General features: G+C 42.7%; 4 protein-coding genes across 4 annotated transcripts; 2 read left to right on the top strand and 2 right to left on the bottom strand.

Moving 5' to 3' along the window:
• Positions 1-3,542: 3,542 nt before the first annotated feature.
• NECHADRAFT_55774 (uncharacterized protein) lies at positions 3,543-4,523 on the bottom strand (the record flags this gene model as incomplete). The annotated part of the gene is given in 2 exon segments (XM_003040251.1): positions 3,543-4,100; positions 4,116-4,523. The coding sequence occupies 2 exon segments, from the start codon at positions 4,521-4,523 to the stop codon at positions 3,543-3,545; spliced, it is 966 nt and encodes a 321-aa protein (XP_003040297.1).
• Positions 4,524-10,909: 6,386 nt separating this feature from the next.
• Positions 10,910-12,301, bottom strand: NECHADRAFT_88987 (uncharacterized protein; the record flags this gene model as incomplete). Its single annotated transcript, XM_003040250.1, has 1 exon — positions 10,910-12,301. One exon carries the CDS (start codon positions 12,299-12,301, stop codon positions 10,910-10,912), a length of 1,392 nt encoding a protein of 463 aa, XP_003040296.1.
• A 1,478-nt stretch (positions 12,302-13,779) lies between these two features.
• Positions 13,780-15,915, top strand: NECHADRAFT_88986 (uncharacterized protein; the record flags this gene model as incomplete). Its single annotated transcript, XM_003040263.1, has 6 exons — positions 13,780-14,063; positions 14,112-14,978; positions 15,035-15,173; positions 15,316-15,395; positions 15,442-15,727; positions 15,856-15,915. 6 exons carry the CDS (start codon positions 13,780-13,782, stop codon positions 15,913-15,915), a joined length of 1,716 nt encoding a protein of 571 aa, XP_003040309.1.
• Positions 15,916-16,330: 415 nt separating this feature from the next.
• On the top strand, positions 16,331-18,308 carry NECHADRAFT_88985 (uncharacterized protein; the record flags this gene model as incomplete). Its single annotated transcript, XM_003040262.1, has 3 exons — positions 16,331-16,941; positions 16,990-17,448; positions 17,498-18,308. 3 exons carry the CDS (start codon positions 16,331-16,333, stop codon positions 18,306-18,308), a joined length of 1,881 nt encoding a protein of 626 aa, XP_003040308.1.
• Positions 18,309-18,322: the final 14 nt, after the last annotated feature.

Below are 18,322 nucleotides of genomic sequence, written 5' to 3'. Positions count from 1 at the left end.
ATATTATAGATCCCTTAGCTCTAATAAGGGATAGAGGTATCGCTAAAAGTAATAATAAAATAATTAGTTCTAATAGCTATTTAATTAAAGTTATATAATTTATAAAGTATAAAGAATAAAAAAGGCATAATATAAGTAATCTAATCTAAGTTAATTCTTTTTAATTAATAGCTATTAGATTTAATTATTATAGCGCTAGATCTATTATATAGGGAACCTATATAACTAGGGCATATAATAGGTATATAGATTAGGTATATTTATTATCCTATATATTATAGCATAGTTTCTATTATAAGTTTATAATAATTTTTTTATAATAGGCTTAGATAGGGATATCCTTTATATCTAAGGTATCTTCTTTTACTTATATTATTATAGAGGGTCTTAAGTCCTCTTAGGTTATTTTAAGGATTTATTCTTATTATTTTCTAACCGTATTTTTAATCTCCTTATATCTTTATATTATATAATATAATTCCTCGCTATACTATATAGTAATAATATTAATAGATTTATTTTAATAGCGAACCTTATATCCTTTAGTCTTATACTAGAGGTATAATTTATTATTTAGTTAATATAATAAGAGAATTAAGAAGTAATCTTATTCCTATTTTTTCTCCTTATATTCTTTATATAATAATATTAATATAATATCTAAGAGATACTAAGGTATTCCTTATATATTAGGTATATTTATATATTATCTTATACTCTAAATAATACTTTAAGGTAGCTAAGGTCTTTAGCCGCTACTTAGTAATATATATAGATATAAATATCCTAGGTATCTATAGTATTTATATATTCTTATATAATTTAGATATATTATTCCTCTAATATATTTTAATATTAGTTACCTTATTTATTATAAAGTTATAGGTAATATTCTTCCTTTTATAGGTTATTAACCTTCTTTTAGTTATACTAATTATAGATCTAAGCTATAGTAAGTTATTATTAGGCTTTAGCTCTAATATTATAACTAGGGTTATTATAGTATTACTTAGTTTATTATATTACTATAATTATTTTAGTATTAAGATCTTTAATTAGTTTATTACTAAGTTCTAAGAGTAGTCTCTATTATAAACTATTTATAAGGTAAATTTATTTTATCTTAGTTAGTTTAGTAGCTTTATATAATCGGTCTATACTATAGTTTCTATAACTAATATTATATTTAGCTTATTTTTTTATTAGGTATATTTATATATATATAGTATATTAATTTCTCTTAGGTAGGCGCCTCTCTTATTATAGCTAATTTAGGCTATTCTAAGAGTCTTAGTAGTTTAAATAGCTATTTAAGGGTTATTATTAGCTTATATAAACCTTACTTATTTCCTCCCCTCTAGGAGTTATTATTATTAGCGGGGCTAATAATATCCTTCTTATATATCTCGCTACTTCTTTTAGTATTTATTAGCCTTATAACCTTTCTTATAGTAATAATAATATTTAGTATCCTTAGGGGTCTATTAGGTAGCTCTTAGTTCTATAGGTCTAGGGTTAATACTATATAATATGCTTTATTACTTCTTACCTTAATTAATATTAAAGCAGGGGGTATTAGCCTTATTACTATTAAACCTAGGGTTTTATAATTTCTTCTAAGAGAATTATTAGTTATTAATCTTAATAGCCTTATTAATATAATTAATAAGATTATTAGGTTAATCTTTTTTATAGAGTTTAGCTTAAACTTTCTTTTTAAGTCTATTAAAAAAGAAAGATATTAAGGGTTCTTAGTCCTAATTAAGCTTTAAGGTAAGCTAAAGATACCTTATTTTATAGTTAGATACGAAATAGGTTTATTATAATATTTTAATTTTTCTCTTAGCCTATGCCTTCTTATTAATTATCTTAAAGGCTTATTAAAATATAGCCTTAAAGACTTTAAAGCTTAAGTAGAGGCTTATAGCTCGCGGCGACAGTTTAATAAATAGTTTAATATAATATTCCTATATAATAGGTTTAAATTAGGCTATAATATACTTAATAAGTTATCTTATAGTATATTAAACCTTACTAAATACTATAATAAATAGCATAAGATAATAGGTTATAAATATATATAGCTATATAAGGAATATAGGTAGTTTATAGGTAATTCTATTAAATTTCTCTAGGGGGTTTAGCTTTAGGATTTCTTTTATATCTTTTCCTTATATAATAGCGATAATAATATTATTAAATCTCTAGGTATTATTTAGATATTATGCGTTTTATTCGCGCTAAGTCTAGCCTATTCTCTCGATAAGGTCGCGGAGTCTATTTATTTTAGTACTTATAATAATAATCTAGGCTTAGAGCTATTTAGTTTCCTCGTCGTCTAAGCTATTTATATTATTTATATCCTTATCCTTAGTATTAGCTAAGGTAAGTATAATAGGTATAGGCAGGTAATTAATAAGTAGGACCTATTAATAATTATTAATAAGATTTACTTAGGTAGCTATTATATTTAATATTATTTAAGGTAATATAAATAATCTAATAAATAAGAGCTATTAATATATAATAAGAGGATATTTCCTAAGGGATAAACTAGTTATATTAGTTTATATTAATATTAGATTATATTATATAGCCTTAAAGGGTAATATAAGTTATATCTAATAATATACTTAAAGGTATTAAGTATAATTAAGTTATATTAATAGCTAAGGTAGCTAATATATAAGAAAATATAATAAATATATTTTATATACTTAAGGATCTAACTTAGATTAATATTTATAAGGATTAGTCTAGGGTAAGACTGATATTTCTAACTATTAGTCCCTAGACTAATAGGAGCGAGGCTTGGTCCCCTTGGTCCCTAGCTTAGTTAGGTAGTTCTACTATGCTTTCCTGCCTGGCATATGTTATGGTTGTGATATACTAGGGCTAGGTTATTATTATATATATTTTCTTAGTAAAATTATAGCTAGGTATTAGGTTAATTAGCTATTAAGTAAGTTCATTAGCTAAGTAATCTCTTATAATAATAATTAATAACTTTAATAATAATTAAAATAAAAATATTAATAATTAATAATATAATAGCTAAGGGCCTTAATTAATATATAAGTAATAAGTTTAGTCCCTAGCTTATAGAACTTTTTATAAAGTTATATAAAATAAAATAAAAAGTTTTTAGCTAAGCTTAAATTAATAGCCTCTTTTATAAATAAGGGTAATTATAACTAAGATATAAAAACTATTATATTATAAAGGTAATAAAATATATATAATATTTAAAAAAAGAAATTAATTATATAATTATTAATTACAATATATTAAATTATAATTCTTTTTAAATAATTTTATTATTATAATATATAATATTTTAACCTTTTTATATTATAATTTATAAATAAAATAATCTTTATTTTATTTTTATTAAAATTAAAAAATAAATATAATTTAAAATTAAGGCTTTTATTAAGTTATTATATAAAAGGTTATTATAAACTAGATATAAACCTTACATCTTAAAATTATATTTACTAGCCTTAGATAATAGGTAGCTATTGGTATTTTCCCTAGTGCTCTTATTTATCCCCTGAGAAGGTATCTATGGACCTCCATTTCCAATGCTTTAACCTCTCTGCCACTGTTGCGTCCAGGCCGTGATTGTTAATGACATCTTCAACGCTCAGTGCTCTCCACTCTTTCTCGAACTCTGGTGGCCTCGCAGCAGATGCCACAGCTATATCAACCCAGGTGCCCTCATCCTTTGTCCAAAACTCCCCCGTTGATTTGCATCCCTTGCTTCGCTTACATCGCTTTCCGCATGATGGACACTTATAGCTCTTCCATTCCTTCTCGTGCTCTTGCTTCCACGCCTCACTTTTACCATGGGGATATCCGCAATATCGCTGTGTATGACCCATCCTGCCTTTTAGCCTATTTGCGTAATAGGCGCTACTCTTCTCCTCAGTTCGGTACTGCTGAGGGCAACCATGGCGCATTGAGTTCCGGAAAAGTGTGTCAAATGTCGTTGCGCAGCCTGCGCCTCGCACAAGGGATGTCTCGAGAACGTAATCGCTCTTAGAAAACATGGCAGTGTCGCAGATGTCACCTGAGGCGTATTCGGTGGATTGTGGCAACTAGATAACCTCTACTGCAACCCTCATACTTCCAAGGTGATGAAGTAATAGCTTGTTTGCCGGCTCATTCATTTGTCTCCGCGATAGGTAGACCGTAAAATTGTCCCGGGCAAGCCTCCAGCCCTCTGGCTCAGAGTTTCTCAGTAGCCATTCCAACACGAAGGCATCTGCGGCATTGCGGTGCAGTAAAATGTAATGGTGATGAATGTCTGGAGGAGATTGACTTTGCCCGCGATCATCGTTCTGAAAGGGATCCTTCGGGACCTCTTGACCAACCCAGAACCAAAGCCAGGTCGTCAAGTTGCTCCAGTCGTGCTCATAGTACTTTACTTCGCTGTCCAGTATCGTGCGGATATAGGCGGTCCTTATCGTTGTCGGAGAGGCTTTAGGCTGCGTCTCTTGCGATGATAATAGTCTCTGCATCTCTAATAGACCTGCCAATTACTTGCGAGGAGAGTCTTGACGATTGTGTTCATGTAGGAAGTGCGATTGCTGCGGACTTATGAATGCATCTTGATAAAAATAAACCCGGCCTGTGACTCATCGGCAGGACTAGGCTATACGACCAGCCAGCCACCGCTCCTTAGTGTAATGGATGTAATCATTAGTCATTTATCTTTCAAGTCATGAGTAGCCATTTAGCCTGTTGTATAGGCTAAAATTCAATGGCCTGCGCATCACTGGACTGATTGTTTTTCCCTTGGGTTATTGTCGGATGCTCGTTCCTCACCTGGGCGACACGTGGTTATAGGGAATTACCAGGCCTAGGGCCAAGCTGCGAGGGGGATCAATATGGCTCCAAGTAACAGATAACTGTCGTCTCTAAGTTGGCCAAAAACACTCAGCCTCATGTGCCTCTGGAGGGCTACGAGCCGATCTTCACGGATTCAAGAGCGTGCCTGAGGCAGCGGCCATTGTGCTTATAGACTACTTGCTGCACATTTCGAACACTGAGATACTAATTTACACATACTTGATGGAACACCAGGCTCTTTCGATTCCAGCCGTGAAGAACACGATTTTGTCAATGCGATGGAGGAAGATGCCTGATTCCTATCTACAACGACGGGCTTAAATGTAGGTAGAAAGCAATGATGCACAGGGAGCTTTTTTTGGCTTTTATAATATGAGTGGACTTTCAACACGACGTTGGCATTGATGGCCAAGACAGCAGATGCTGAATGAGAGCCCTTTCATGAGTATCTATGTAGTGGCCCACTTCATCCAAGTGCGACAGAGTGATGTCGGTTTTCAACATTCCTCAGGCTTTTTCCGATCTGAAGACTATGGGCTGACCAGTTTGTTGTGTGCTCTACAGATTGAGGGCCGGTAGGTGAGTAGAGTCTCATTCTTCCTTTTCAATGACATCTTGATCTTGCAGAAGATCAATGAACATAAGAGCTCCTGGTTTAGTTATCCCATCAAGGGCCAGGCTTCAATAATATCACAAAACACAAAATCAACACACCATAGCATCGTATCCCAATACTAACACAGTGGCGTTGAATATCACACTCATAAACACATGATGGCATTAAGACCTAACCTTGAGTCCATTCATCTCGTGTGGCTCGCTATTTCCTTTAGGTGGTTGTGACTCTCTATCTTGACTCCCCTCCCGTTCCTCGCCCTCGAGAGTCCTTCGTAGCGAGTCCGGTAGGCAAGTTTGAAGCGACAAAGAAGGCCCTGACACTCCTTGCCGGGTTGCGGACATTAACTTTGGTTTAAACAAAAATATGGCTTTAATAGGGATTACAACCGGGAATGAGCGTATCTTGGACTTTGAGACGTCGTGCCTGACTTACTTCAAGACTTGCGTTATGCACTTCTAGCCACCTCTCATATGCGATGGCTGGCATATGTAAATCTAAAATGGCGATATTCGCGCCAGATCTGCGCCTACATACTCGAGGTGGCGACGGAGGCCCTCTAGAAACCTTGTTATTAATAAACATCCCTATTATTTGAGCGTTGATGCTCACATTAAATTGTATGTAGTTGCACAAAATGGACAAGGATGATTATCGAGGGTATTTGAGCCCTCACAACTACTGATTAGTTGAGCTCCGTTCTAGTTGCTATGAAGGCTAACGATGGATAGCTTGGACAGCTGAACTACAATCGTCATGTCTAAGCCCCTGAGTACAATAAGATGTATCCATACAAGGAGGTAGCTCGATAGTTGTCTAGTGGCTGCCTCATGTGGATGACGAATTTGAAAGAACTTCCTCGTCGTCCAAGTTCAGGCGGACAAGAACATAAGGACAGAGTGACATCGACACCCGTGCTGGCATCACCCTCGACCATTTTACAGCCCTTTGTAGGTGCTTCAAGGCTCCCCGCAGCCTAGTGCTGAGAGATCACCCTACTAGACAAAACCGGGCCCCAAACCCCAATGTCCAGAAGTCGACAGCTGGGGAAACACAGGGGCCAAGACATGTTGCTACGTCGCGCAACCACGACGCCACAACTACGTAAATTGAGGTTTCTTCACCTACTCAAGAGGTGAGAACGAGAACTCCAGCGGAATATCATTCCATCATTGTTAAAGGCCAAAAGCCACCTTACAGCACCCCAGGATGGTTTGATCAGCTGTTCTGAACTCACGAGGTATCGATAAGAATCACTCCAAGCCACGTCTACTCTAAGTGGAGAACCGGGGTAGAATGTAACTATTCTCTTACCTTACCTGTGAAGCATAGTCAATGCTGGCGATAAGGTTCATAAAAGAAGAGCTCGGTATTATGCGATGGTAAGAGTAGTTTCTAACATGCTGCCCATTCACCCATGACAGAGATATGTTTGCTCATATAGTGTCTCTACATCTTGGGGTAGAAATTATGATCAGAAGCAAACTTTTCTATGCGTATCCAACGTTTTAGTTCCCAGGCATTGCTGGTCTTTACGCCAAGTCTTGAGAGATAGTTGAATATCTGAAATTTGCTCGTGAGTGACTGGTTGTAGGCGGATCATTCCTTACGGACTCTAGATATATTTTCCGACTCCGTCACCTCTTTGTGGGCATGGAACCAAGATGGGTCTCTTGGCTCTGGATACCAACGCATAATTATGTTTTGTCCTTTTCAAAGCTACAAACAGGTCGAAACGCGGACATGTGCACTTTCGAGTTGGATGGCTGTGGCCTCGTTGAGAGCTACAAGTGGTTGTAAATGTCATACAAGGCTGCCAGTTCTCAGCTTTCAGCCAAGTAGCTAATAAATGCACAGTGGTCAGCTACTTGTGGTTTGGAATATTTGATCTTTCTCTCTATTGCTTACTCCTAACATAGCAATGGTCACCATTGATGAAGTATATGCACATGCTGTTGTTGTAACCGGCCACCGGGATGTGTTGTAAGATGTCGAGAAGGGCTTTCCATAAGTTAAGCATAACTCAAGTACTAAAGGCATGAAGATTAGGAAGCCAAGACGTGTTTTCCTTAGCGCAGAATAGTCGGCAGAGGTTAGAGGCCACCAACTAAGTCCACGATGTTTAAAACTAGATAAATGAAACGCAACTTGCTTCAGTAACATCGCTGGGCCGATGTAGTTGGCTAGATTAAATCGACCCGCAAGGCACCACGAATAAGAGTCAAAGTCTCGCTATGTAAAACAAGCACAACAAGGGTATAACAAATACAACTAAAATATTGACATAATAACAAGCAATAATTACTTAAGACTAAAAACATTGAGTGCTACTCCTCTTACCTCTCAAGTGCCTAGAAGCATGCTAAGATCTGAATCAATTTCCTATCCTATGATTTCGTTTCTCAATCCCGCGCGCAAAATAAAGTCATCTCATGTTGACGCAGTGGTGGGAATAGTCTCCCATTCTTCAGGGGTCGGACCAAGCCTGGTGTCACAGAATGGAGCTCTTCGTAGTGCCGGGGGAACGTTCATCCACGAAAGCGTGCGTTTAGAGTCAAGTAGGGGTAGTGGCGACTTCAATTCGGCTGTGCGCTAGATGAGGGCCCAAAAGAGCTTCATCGAACATACTTCCATAAATGAAGCAGTCCTCGACGACTAAAACCTCATCCGCAGAGTTTGGTACATGACGCAAGAGCACCGGAAACTCGCAACCTAGGAGCACGAGGACAAGGTTTCCTAACCAATAATTAGCCCGACAAGGATCAACTCTTCTTGCAGTTAGCGGGTCTTGCCCAAGACACGCTCAAACCCATGTGACCCTCGCTTGTTTTAACGAATGACATACCATTCATCCATCTGCACAACCATTGCAACTGTGTCTCTCTATCATACAAAGATGTATTTACTGCAAGGTAATCCTTCCACTTCTGGCCAGTCGGGAACGTGTTCTAGAACACGTCCTTGCAAATATCCATTGTGGTGGCTGAGATACCTGCGTCAAGTAAAGACTCTCCAGTGACGCACGCCCTATTTCCCGGTTACGTTGGCTAGCCAATCAAACAGCATGAGTCGAACTGTTGAAAACGGTCGGTGATGGTTTTGCTAACGTTGGAAAGCGTTGCAACTTTGACCTAGCAACCCGCAGCAAGTTAGGGCGCTTATATTGAAAGTATGCAGATGAGGTGCCATTCGCAAAACAGCACGATGATGCCTTATGACCTAAGTTTAAGGCGAACTGGCCCTATCAGGTACCCAGGAGGCAGCCCAGGCGTTTGCGAGTCGAAATATAAGAACCTGAGCCAACTCAATCGGTTCGATACATCCATTGTAGCCCGAAGAAATGCATCCTTGTAGGTGTCGGCTGGGGCTAGTTCACAATTTATGCGAATGAGAGCAACCAAGCGAGCCCGTGCGATGCTGACCGTTCCATATAGCTTATCTTGACGATCGAGACATTTGTTCTCTCCTCGAATCAGAAGAAGACTTTGGGCCGACCACTGCGTCTCAGATGCTAGAGTCGCGACATCCCCTAGCCTTTTCTGCAAGGTAGCGGAAGGTAAATTCTTCCTTTCCAAGCAGATCACAGCGTGGCTAGTCAAGCTCCAGGGGCATGTGTCCTTGCCGCACTGGAGGATAGTAAACCTGTTGCAAGGCCAATCTCTTGCACCACCCACAGCCTATCAAACCACGGCAGTTGCAAGAGTTCTTCAATAGCACACCAGGTTTCCTGGTCACATGGTACTTCGCTTTTTGATTAGGTACCAGTTAGGCTGTTGAGCTTCTGGACTTGACCGAAAAACCAGTCAAAGCTGAATTCAACTTGACTTTCAAGGTAGGTCATTATCGAAGAAGCAAGACGGCTCTTCTCTGAAGCCTCGCCTAGCCAAACAACGACTAGATGCGCAGACTTGTAGATGCGACCCATCCGTGGTGCTTGTTCATTGCGCTCAGGTATGTCTTTCTGATTCACGCGCATTGCGTCAATCCAGATGGTCCATAGTGTGTCTAGATACTGGAGAAGTCTTAAGGCCTTAAGGCGGACGCCAGATTCCGCCCTCTTTCAAGAGTTACAACCATATCCCTTTCCGAAAGTAAGCCGGTCCACAGAATCGAAACCACTTCGGGATGACTTGTAGACCCCCAGACGTAAGAAAGTGCCTCATTTTCCGTCTGGCAACCAGAATCTGGGCCGTTTAAGTGGCCTTCGTACAAAGAAATATCAAAACCGGGAACAGGATGGACCCATGATGTTTCATAGGGTGGATCTATTGCGCTGCCGCGTGTAAAGTCGTACCGGTCCTCTATATTTTACTCCACGTTCTAGCCTTCTGGTACGGTAGATTACAACTTATCTCTCGTTAACTAAGTGCTTGGATACTCTTGAGAGTTGGGAAGAGGCACATGGGATATTTGGCCTTGTAGGGGACTACTAGAGTTGCCAGGCAGGACCGTAACGAGTCATAGTTCCTAGGTATCTTGCTGAAGCTTTAAGTACTGATTAGCACTATGATCAAATATATATCTAGTGACCGATTGTGAGGACTTCACGACGTTATTGGGTACCTCGAGTGTTTTATTTAGAGAAGTGAAGACTATTTATTCCGTGCGGGCAGGGTAATTGCATATCTGCACAGGCACCGATGTGATCCGCAAGGCGAACTTGCATAGGACGCGTCTCTATCCTCTCGTTTGAATGTCTGAACAGGGATCCAAGCCAACGATAGTCGATCTATGACTCTGCCGCGTCTGCCCACCCAGAAGAGCATAAGCTATTAACCTGATGCGACTGAGTACTCTAGATTGTTAGATAGTGTTTTAGCGGTGGCTGAGGGAGAAAGGTCTCCCAGCGAGCAAAGAGATATGTCCCTTACTTTCGCTGAACGTTGCTTCAACGCGTTGCCATTGGTCCATGGCCCCTTGGAATCCCATAGTCCAATTTTATGATTGATTCGCTGATCCGGCCTTCTCCGCACTTCATTGACCGGACGCGACTTGACTGAAGTCCCTGTCACCCATCAGTTAATTTGATGCAATTGTATTCATCTTACTTAGTGACGTTAGGCGTCCGTTCCATCAAATAACCCAGCCCGTCGAGGTGCCTGAGCAAAGGCTCGCAGGCTATTTGACGATAGCATCGCGCGACACAGTCTCAGCCTCATGACATCGGATGGCAGCTATAGAATACAGCCGTTCAATCAAGATTTTTTTAGTGGCAGAGACAAATAGTGCAAGACTCTCTGCACATTTCTTATTCTTTCTATTTTCAACCGATACTGGATAAGCCTCTGCATTCTCAGACTCCTTCCCAAGTCCACTAAAAGATCCTACGATTGTTCTCTTGGCATCTTTCTAGCATGTCAACAAGACCCGCGGTGGCCGCCTGAACATGGGCTGACCCTGACTCTCAAGGCGCCGCTGGCCTCGATCATGCCCCTTGAACTACCATTCATCCGTCTTGGTTACTGTATGACAACCGGTTCCTCCGATGAAATTCCTTGCTTCTGTCTCTGTCTCTACAATTCTCAACTTCTTCCCCGCGCGCTCAGTGTCTATGGTCAAGACCCCCGAGGGATCAATGATGACCACACTCTTGCCATCAAGCAATAGTCTGTAGACATCTGCCTGAATGATGCGCTGGGCCACCGCATTGAATGAAAAGACATCTCGGAATGAAAAGACAATAGCGCAAGCATGGCGGGAACGCCCAGAACCAGGGTCTTCTGGATTCGGTTGACCAAGTTCGCGTGTGATGGCGCGGGTCAGGCGCTCCGAGCCTGCAAAACGAACAACACCTCGTAGGCTAAAGATGATGACTTCCCTGTTGCAGTTTGCGTGATGCGGTTCGCTCTCGCCTGCCACAATGGTTGCCACAGATGTACGTAATGTCGCCTGCGCGATCTGGCTCACGTCCATCATGTGAAGGCCCATGTCGCGGGACAATTGCTCGCAAATGGCGACACCGCGAACGCTATTGCCGCGCCCATCGAGCTTAGGCGAGAAGACAGCGATGCCCATTTGACCTGGCAGGGCCCCAATGATGCCCCCGGACACACCGCTTTTCGCTGGTATTCCAATTCTTGACACCCAGTCTCCCGCGGCATCGTACATACCACACGTGGTCATGACGGAGAGAATCTGGCGGACGCTCGTCTGGGGAATGATGGTTTCGCCAGTCTCTGGGTGTATGCCGGCGTTGCAGAGTGTTGCCGCCATCATGGCTAGATCTCGCACGTTGACATTGATGGCACATTGGCGAATGTATCCTTTGACGGCCTCTTGGGGGTCACCGGTGATGATACCTGCCGCCTTGAGCATGTAGCCGATTCCCATGTTGCGATCGGCATTTCTCATCTCGGCCTCGTAAACTTCCTCGCACACGTGCAGTTGGCGGCCTGCTAATCTCGAAAGGGCTTTCAATATGCGGTCTGTTCTCTGCTCAAGCGTGGCATCGGGTCCTACGATAAGAGAATGTGCCGTAATCGCCCCAGCGTTGATCATGGGATTCATGGGTCGATTGCTGCCACGCTCCAGGGACAGACTGTTGAAGGCATCACCCGAGGGCTCGACGCCAATCTTTTCCAAAACTCGATCCAAGCCCGCATCCTCAATTGCAAGTGCGTAGACAAAGGATTTAGAGATGGACTGAATGGAAAACTCGACTTGGTCATCTCCAGCTGAGTACAGTTTGCCATCTACCATAGCAAGAGCCACGGCGATTTTGGACGTGTCGGCCTTGGCCAGCGTCTCAATATAGCTGGCTGGCTTGCCATCTTCGATTGGTCGTGCGTTTTCCAGCACTCGGTTGAGGTAGTCGGGAATAGGGGACTTCATGGCGCGGAGAGATCATGAGCTTGGTGTAGGTAGGTAGATTGATGAAAGGTCCAAAGCATCTGGAGTCGAGAGGAATTATGCCAGCGAGAAGTGTCGTAAGCTCAGAGTGTTGCCAAGTGTGTGAAATCGCTCATCCAATGCCAAGGGAGCTAGACAACGGCCTAAGAAAAAAAAGTAAAACACCATCGAGGGCAAAGTACCTATAGCGCCTTGAGAACGCCATGAGCATATAGTACCATAACTATATAAATAATAAAAATTAAAATAAAATAAAAAGTATTATAATATCTAAGTATACCCTATAAGTATTATATATTATTTTATTATTATTATTATTTTTATATTATTTGCTAAGGAGAGACTCAAAGGCCTATGTCTTTGTACTGGTGTCTTGTGTTTTTCCTTGACCGCGTAGACCGCGTACTCGCGCTGGTTTTTTTTTACGTTATATTTCACGTTGCGGGCGAGGTCACATGTCTTGCTACAAGGCGGGTCACGAATCAGGTAGGGTTTCGGCTTGTACCGCCTCCAATCGTAGTTTAGCATTCAGGTCCGTGCTGAGAGGTTAACTCCAGAACACATACGTAATGGTCTAGGGTGGCTCGGCTCGACTTTATAATCACTGATGGGTTCTCTTAGAGGCATCACTGAGTTAACAGCGTAGCTCCGCTTAATGGCTATTGTAGAGTTTTTTTACTTTCTTTCTGTTATAGCCCTAAAGACCAAACAGGTATTTTTTGCTCTTAGATCCTGCTCGATCTCTCTAATTGTTTAATGTGTAGTTTTTCTCCTCTGCTGTCAATGAGTTGGTTGTCACTTGTCACCATCATCTCCCCGTATGCGTCTGATCTCCTCGTAACGATGCCTCGATCCATAAAACCCTCCCCTCCATACTTATCGATGGCGGTTGGCAACTACTTACTCCTGGCCCTATCGTTCTGAGGATGGATAAGTGTTTTGCCCTCTCAAACATCAGATCGCGGGGAAATTGTGGGGATGCAGTCAATTCAAAGCAATGGTGCTTTATTTCTCAGATGTACGACGCACCTCTTTAGTCTACGATTGACCGAGATACTATTCAAGCAACCCTTCGCCGTAATTCATCCTGATTTGAATGATGTATCATGTCGGGGTCTAATCAAGGTGACCCTTTGCGGCTGCCTCCACCACCCGCATCCATCGCACGACAAAGACCGACTATCGTATCGCCAATGAGCTGTCGTTCTTGTCGAAAGAGAAAAGTGACTGCTTCCATAGGTTTATATGGTTTGAAAGAAGTTTGTTGACATGATTGTAGTCCAAATGCTCCCGAGGTATCCCTTCTTGTGAAACATGCCAGAGGCATGGCTTTCAGTGCATCTACGGTAATCGACCTGAATTGACAGTCTTTGTCTCAAGTTGTACTCATCAAATGATTAGACGCTACCCCGAAGAAACGCGTATCTCCTTCCCATTTGGTAAAGGATCTTCTGCGCCGCATGGATACGCTGGAGCGGCAATCCATGGATCCAGGTAGGGAGAACAACCAAGACCTACCTCAAGCCGTGTCACCAGATAAAGTGCTGGATTCATCATGTTCCACCCCAATGAGAAATAAGCTCCAAGTCAGTATAGCCACTCGTAGGGCGGCCTTGACGGCATTTTTCTCTCGTGTTCATGGCAATCCCTATGTGTTCCTTGACGAGGAGACCACAAGAAGCCATGTGATGAACGGCCAAGTCTCAGATGAGTTCCTTCACGCTCTAGTAGCCGTGGCCGCACGGTAGGAGAACTCCAAGCGATCCTCATGATCATGTCTGATGGTGAACAGGTATGTTCCTGATGCTGAGGGTGGAGGCAAGACAGATCAGGCTGCGCATCATTTGAGACTTTCCGAGAAATGCGTCGACCTGGGCGATGTGTCCATGGAAACCGCGCAGACCCTAACTCTACAAGCCGTGTGTCTAATATCTCTTGGCCGAGGCCCTGCAGCTTGGATGAAGATTGGCACGGCTATCCGCATGGCTCAAGGCATGGAGCTGCAAAGACGAGCCATTTCTGACCATGCATCATCCCTTTTGAAAGTTGATCTGGCGCGGCAGTTTACCCTTGCACTGTATGCGATGGACCGTTTCAGCGTTTGCGGGTCAAACCGGCCGATGATGATCAGCGACGACTGGATCCAAGGATCAAGTCAACCGAGTGACCAGTCTGTCCTCAGCACATTTACAACGCTACATCAGCCATCTATACAAAACAGTGATCAAGGGCAAATAATTCACCATCTATTTGCGGATATCCTGCGACTCCTCGGCCAATCCAACCGATACCTTCAGATGGGCGGTGTTCAGGGTGATAGCCATTTTCCGTGGCATCAGAACTCAATCCTCTCAAAGCTCGTTGGGGAGTTGACCGCCTGGAAGATTCGAGCTGATGCAGCCATTTCATTTCAAACTCTTGACTATTCGAATAGCGTGAACGTCAACTGGCTTTGTCTAAGCTGGTTTTCATATCATGCCATTCTGATCCGCCTGTACCGACAGTTTCTTCCATTGATCATGGCGGAAAACGGATCGGATTATACATCAGATCCATGGCAGAAGGAGACTTCAAGAAAATGTGTCGAACATGCGATTAAAATGGCCGAGTTGTGCGATGAAGCGGCAGGGCAGGGGTACTCGTGGCCCTTCTTCACGTCGTATGCACATTCACTGTGTTCGATATATTTTGATCTCAATATTAACGGCCCAAAAGGTTTTGCCTCGCATCCGCAGCTACGGTGCTAATACACGCCAAGTACTACGATTTCGTCACTGGAAGTGTTGAGTATCTGGTCGCTATTGTCGAACGGCTCATAACAATGCTGGCCGAGAACCCACTGGTAGAGTCGCAGGTGAGCATCAATCAGACCCTTGGTGAGTTGATGACTGACTGAAAAGCTGGAAATGTTGCGGAGGATGTACAAGTGCCACTCGGAGATGATTGTAGAATACTGCTCTGGCACCTTGGTCACAACAAACTTGGATCTAACACAGTTTTATAAAAGGTATCCCAAGGGCGAGTTTGATCCTAGCCATATTCCTTTTGCGCAGCCAAATGACTGGATGGATGCAAGGTGAGATATAACCTGATCCCTAATTTTATCCATACTCACAAAACAGTCTCGATGGGCGAGACGACCTCTTCTCGTTGGGCTCTCTACCGGAGAAGTTGAGCAGTCTACGGGGAAGTCCCTATACATTCCAAAGAACTGGTGGATCTTTGTCTCCAACACCAAGAGTTTCGGAGGCTAGCGAGAGTTGGTCAAACACGTGTTACATTCCTGGGATGACGACTTGTCTTGATGACTATCTTCGACTCGACGATGAGCATTACGCTGAGATGCCGGTAAACGAAAGTCAGATCACACAGGCTTATGAGTCAATGGATGAGGAGCTTCTAAAATCAGTAAGATAAACCGAAGACTACTCGTGTCGTTTGCTGACAGCCACAGCTCTTAGAGTACATAGAGGTTGATTGTGTAGTTGGAGAGTCTCGACGCTAATATGCGCATGTTTATTTCTTCTTCCTCATAGGTCTCACGGGACGAGAATATGTACACACCATCCATCCTATGGGGTTGCAGCCCATATTGAATTTAAGACTACTCGTCCTACACGTCACTGCGTTTTGATCTTGAGAAGCCTCAATGTACATCTGCTGATGTGAATTCGCCTGTTAGAATATAAAACCCAATGGACTTCCGAGTGCTAAAATTAGTCTTTGCTGACAATGTGCATTGCCGTTGTGAATGATGGCCTCTCTTGGAGTTGTGATTCACAACAGTCATGTTAACATCTTCCCATTGGCGGAAAGATTCGTTACGCTGATTCGCGGACTCTCGAAATGCCGACGTATTCTACTCCGTACTCCACTGCGAACAAACAAACAAACAAAGCCTGGATATTCAAATAGGCAAAGAACGCTAAAATGTTTATCCACATATTTAAGACCTGGGCCTCTTTGGCGGTGTATGATACCTCCAATCATTGATAGGGGGCTTCAACAAGCATGGAATGTTTGATACTCGTTCACGATGCGTCCTTCGGCTTCGTCGTCGATCTAGCCGCCAGCATTACTGGGTACCGCGTCCAGGCCAGTTACATCACAAAACATGACGGGAAAGACCCATTCATTCTTGCTGTCGAGCGAGAAAGGGCTGTACAATCAGGTGAATGCTCTCCTCGACTACAGGGGCTTGGACCAACCTCTCTCATCATCAATGTGGCGTCCCTCGACTCGGCCGGAAAGACAGAACCCAATCTCCATCTCGAATATGACCATGAATATCTTTTCTGGCCCACAAAGTTCTCATGCAGAGGCTTTTCCCGGTTTCTTGCCCTGGTCATTGGCCAGAGCGATCCTCTGGCACAAATCAAAAACAAGCAGCGCTCAGCATACATCGGTCTCACTTACCCTGACATCCGCGTTTCTTTGTCAAACATGCCCATTGTTTCGGTTGGTGCAGACGCTCTGGAACTCCGAGTAGATTTGTTGAAGGAAAAGGATCAACCGAGTGATATCCCAACCCTTGCATATGTCGCTGAGCAGCTCGCGGCTGTTCGATTGCAGTCGGAGTTGCCCATCATCTTTACAATTAGACTTGAACCATCAGGAGGCCGGTAAGTCACGTTATCTAGAAGATTTCTACATTCCACTAATGAGAATAGTTGGCCCCTGGAGCAAAAGAATCTGGCAATCGAGTATCTACGATATGGGTTGCTGTGGGGTGTTGACTTTATCGATGTTGAGGATTTGCTCGATATCGACCTCAGAAACTTGTTGGTGTCCCAAAAAGGCCATACGAAGGTCATTGCATCCCATCACGACTTCTCCGGCGGCCTTGACTGGTCGTCCTCAGATACCGACCAAGTATACAACACTTGCGCATCTTATGGCGATGTGGTCCTCATGGCCGGAATCTCCACTGACCTTAGTGATGCTTCCAAGATTCGTCAGTTCCGAGACAGGATGAACAGTCTTGATGGCAATAAACCCTTAGCTGCTTTCAACACGGGAACGTCTGGAAAACTTTCTAGAATTTTAAATCCTTTCTTGCAAGCTACTACCCACCATCTACTTCCGAGCTCGAGTGCGCGAGATCAGCTTTCGCTGGTAGAATCAAATGGGTATGACCTAAATCGCTCTCGGTGGGCAAATTCTAAGACTTGTGCACAGTGTTCTTTCGGTGCTTGGTGAGCTCGTTACAAAGACGGTATACTTCTTTCAGGGGCAACACTCGGATGCTTCCTTGATGGATAAATGCTTCAACGAGTTGAACCTCCCCCATAGAGTGACTGTCACGGGCCAGAAACCGGACGCATTGATCCAAAGCCTCTTGAAGGAACCAGATACTGATAGTGTAGTATTCGGTCAGCTTTCTGACTTCTCGAATCTGGCCTCTCAGCGTTTTGACCTCACAGATAGTGGCTTGGTGGACACGGTGGCTGTCAGACATGGCCAAATGGTTGGCCATAGCTGCCACGCAAATGGTCTGAACGCTGTTTTACTTCAAGAGAATACTCCTTCGTCATTTGAAAAGCGAGAATTTCTCGTCATGAGCAATTCGTGGGACGAGGCCAGAACTATCATCTCAGTCCTAATGTCCCTGAATTGCAGTAAAGTTTGGGCCCTCGGATTCGCTGCCCCGAACATCAGCAATAACTTACTGTCACTAAACATCAAGGCTCTAAATGATTCATTTAACCCTGCAGGAGTCTTTTGCATGTCACCAACCCATGACAGGACCATTCTTGCTGCACTAGTTACAATGATAGCTAGGAGGCAGAACAGAAGAAGGGCCATCTATTTGGATACGTGGGGCTCTCCTAAAGATCCAGGCATGACTGCAGCAAAAGCCTCGGGGTGGCGCATCATTACACACGAGCACATATCTGCAGCTGTTTTGGTGGAAAGGATGAGAGTGTCAGTGGATCAATCTGTGCCATATAGCTTTGTTCAAATGGTTAAGAGACAGCAACTATCATGAGTGCAGCCTCTTGC

This window comes from Fusarium vanettenii (assembly GCF_000151355.1).
Source record: "Fusarium vanettenii 77-13-4 unplaced genomic scaffold NECHAsca_73_unmapped, whole genome shotgun sequence".
Classification (NCBI taxonomy): Eukaryota; Fungi; Ascomycota; class Sordariomycetes; order Hypocreales; family Nectriaceae; genus Fusarium; species Fusarium vanettenii.
This window is presented reverse-complemented; position numbering and strand designations above follow the sequence as displayed.